Genomic DNA, 3,306 nt, shown 5'->3' on the forward strand with positions numbered 1-3,306 from the left:
GGTGGGGAGCCGGGAGCCCGGGATGTCGCTGCCGCCGCCGCCGCCGCCGCTGCCGCAGCCACGGGACAGGTTCGGGTCCCGGTCCGGCTCCGCGAGCGCGGAGAGAAGGGCAGCCCCAGACGCGGCGGCTGCAGCGGGAGCACACTGAACGCCTGCCCGCCATGTCCAGGAAGAAGACCCCCAAGAGCAAGGGGGCCAGCGCGCCCGCTGCCTCAGCCCTTCCCGCGTCCAGCGGGCCCCGGCCCGCGCGCCCCGGGACTGCGCGCCTTGGCCTCCAGGCGCCACTCAACGGGCTCCCGCAGCCCGCCCGGCCCTCGCTTGGCGGCGGCAGCGACTTCTACGACGTCGCCTTCAAGGTGAGCGGGGCACCCCCACCCCATGCGAGCGCAGCAGGTGGCGTCCGGCAGGAGCCGATTGGGGAGAGGATCCGAGGCGGGGGGTGCAGGGCCCTGCGGAGCCCTGGCATGGAGCTGGTTGGAGCGGTACTCCGCAGCTGGTACAGCTGAGACGGTGCATCGTATGCACACACACAGCTGTCAGACCTGGGTTTGGGATACCCAACAGCTGGCAAGGTATAAATAACCCCTACCCCACCTCCAGCTGGCCGGACCAGACAAGGGGTCCGGCAGAAGTCAGAGCCAGGTGCCCACTCCCCTCTCCCTAATGCCTCCGACCCCGCTGGGGCCCCAGTCTCATTTCCCATATGCTGCCTTCCCTCACCCCAGGGTCTGTGCATCTCCTAATTTTTAGGGGGCAGGGAGACTAAGAAGAGGTTTGCTAGTTGGGCGGGGAGCAGTGGGGCCTCCTCCAGGCCAAGGCAGAAGCTTGTGAATTGTGGGGGGGTGGAGGGACCTTGTTTAGGTTTGGGATCCTTTGGAGGCAGGCTGGGGGAGGGGTGGGAGAGGGGAAGGCCTGACTGCCCCTCCCTGCCCACAGACCTGGCTTGGGCCTCTCCTCATGCCAAGATCTGACCCTCATTTGGCAAATTCTTCCTGAGTCTGGCTGGGATTGGAAGAAGCCCCCTGGTACAGAGGCCCCCACAGACCTCCTACGAGGTTCCTAGCTGCCAACCCCCAGGCTGTGCTCCCCACCAAGCCCCAGATGCTCCCCTTCCAGATCAAGCATGGTGTCCAGGGCCTGGGGGGTGGGGTTAGGTAAGGCCCTGGATGGAGAAAGCTGACCCTACTCTCCACGGTTTGAGATGGGCAGAACCTTGTAGAGGTGGAAGCTGGAGGTGCAGGACGGCTGGGACCACCTCCCTCCACTCCTGCCCCTCTCTGACCAGGCCAGCTCAGGGAAGTTCAAACATCCCTCTGGGTAGGCCCGCACCCTGGTTCCCTCTGCCCCTGACACCTCTGCTCCTCCTGCTCACCCCAGGTCATGCTGGTGGGGGACTCAGGCGTGGGAAAGACCTGCCTCCTCGTGCGTTTCAAGGATGGGGCTTTCCTGGCGGGGACCTTTATCTCCACTGTGGGCATCGACTTCCGGGTGAGAATGGAGGTTGATACCCTGGGCCCCCAACACCAGCTCACTCCTGGAAGCTGGTTCTCCATTATCCCGTGGCGCTGACATGCTCTCAAGGTGGAGCTACTGGCTGGACTACCTGTCTCCCAGGGTCAGGGTGGTTGGGGTGGGGTGCCTTAACCACCAAGCTGCCCGCCTCTGACACCCCAAGGATTCTGGAGACAGGTGGTGACTGTATCTGACCGAAACAGAGATGGTAGCCCTGTGCTTGGGGCCAGCACGACTCTGGGGCTATATCCTGTGCCTCAGGGTTGGTGGTCGCTGGTGCCCCCCAGGGTGGTGGCCATCAGAGGGAACTCGAGGCCCATGTCCATTTGAGAGCCAGCATTGCTGACCCACTGTATATAGGGGGCCCTGAGATGCCAGGTGGGCCACTTAGGACCTATGAGACAGGTGGCTGGCTGTGGCACTTGAGCACACACACCCCATCCTGCATCTGGGGAAGGTGTTACCTTGAGACTGGAGTTTTGCTAGGGGGAAAGGTCCCTGCCCTTGGGTGAGGAGGCTCATGGGAAATGCTTCCACCTGACTGCTCTACCCTGCCAGAGTCCCCTTACTAGCTGGAGGGCTGTGGACTGGAGTTTTTCTGGGGGATGTCCCTGGACTCTTGATTCTCAAGACCTTCCAGCACCCCAAGCAGCAGGAAATTATGGGGGCCTCTAGCATCAGAGCCCCCAGCTCTGCCCACCAGTCTGAATTCCATGTCTCAGTGCCTCAGTGCTGGTGTTCTCTGCAAATCCCAAATTTGCATTTTTCTCACCCTTTAATTAGACCCAGTTGGTGGGAGGGTGGGAGAGAGGCCCATTCTGGCGACAGGAAAGGGGGGCTTCCTCCAACCTGAGAATCATTCTCTACCCTGTTTTGAGGGGGGCCCTGTCCCCTCAAGTCCTCTGGGATGAAGTAAGGGTTGAGGTGCCAGAAGGGGGCGATCTAGGCCCAGGGCAGGTGGTTCTTTGCCTGTTCTGGCCCAGTCTCTCCTTTCTCACCTCCCTCCAAGCTCTGGGGCTAGTGGTGAGGGAGGTGAGGCCAGTTGGTTCACACCCGTTCAGAGCAAGCAAGGCGGGAAGGCGGGGTGTCCTCCCTAGCCCGGCAGATGGCTATGCTTGGTTCCCCAGAGACCCAGAAGCACCCTGACAGCAGGAGCCTGGGGAAGAGGGAGGGAGTGACATTACAGCCACCCCCCACCCCCACCCAGCAGATGGGAACTGGGGTTGGGCCACTCGCTGCCGGGCCAGGCAGCAAACATAGTGAGCACCCACTGTGTACCAGGCAGAGTTCAGCACTCAGGTTACTACACTGGGTCCTGCCCTCGGAATTAACTGCCTTCCCTGCAGGGACAGCGGCTTTCAAATCATTACAAAAGTTTTTAGCCCTTACTCTGGGCCAGACACAGTTGTCAGTGTTTTGCATATAGTATCTCATCAAGTAATTTGAGCAGCCATGTGATGGGCACCCTGCTTATCCCCATTTGTGGATGGGGAAACTGAGGCAGGGTTAGTAACAGGCCTGTGGTCACTAGGTGATTTCAAATGTCATGCAAATAGCTCTAAAGGAGCAGCATGTGCAGAGCTGTGGGAGGTGCCGGTGGCTGGTAAGGGGGCTGGGGTCTGCACTCTGGAAGTGTGCGAGGGAAAAGGTGGGTGGGTGGGCAGGGCTGGAGTGGAGGGGAGGTAAGGGGCTGGGGGAAGGGCAAAGCAACAGGATTCGGTGACTCGGGGTGGGTGGCAGCAAGGGGCCTCGGTCAGTGGAGTTGATGGGACCATGTGCAAGGCCTGCAGGGCA

At 61.3% G+C, this 3,306-nt stretch overlaps 1 protein-coding gene across 1 annotated transcript; it reads left to right on the forward strand.

Moving 5' to 3' along the window:
* Nucleotides 1–6: 6 nt before the first annotated feature.
* On the forward strand, nt 7–3,150 carry LOC109385840 (ras-related protein Rab-26-like). The gene is made up of 2 exons (XM_019648468.1): nt 7–356; nt 1,378–3,150. Exons 1-2 carry the CDS (start codon nt 162–164, stop codon nt 1,567–1,569), a joined length of 387 nt encoding a protein of 128 aa, XP_019504013.1. The 5' UTR covers nt 7–161; the 3' UTR covers nt 1,570–3,150.
* The last annotated feature ends 156 nt before the right edge of the window (nt 3,151–3,306 follow it).

The sequence above is a fragment of the Hipposideros armiger genome, unplaced genomic scaffold, assembly GCF_001890085.2.
Source record: "Hipposideros armiger isolate ML-2016 unplaced genomic scaffold, ASM189008v1 scaffold_126, whole genome shotgun sequence".
NCBI lineage: Eukaryota > Metazoa > Chordata > Mammalia > Chiroptera > Hipposideridae > Hipposideros > Hipposideros armiger.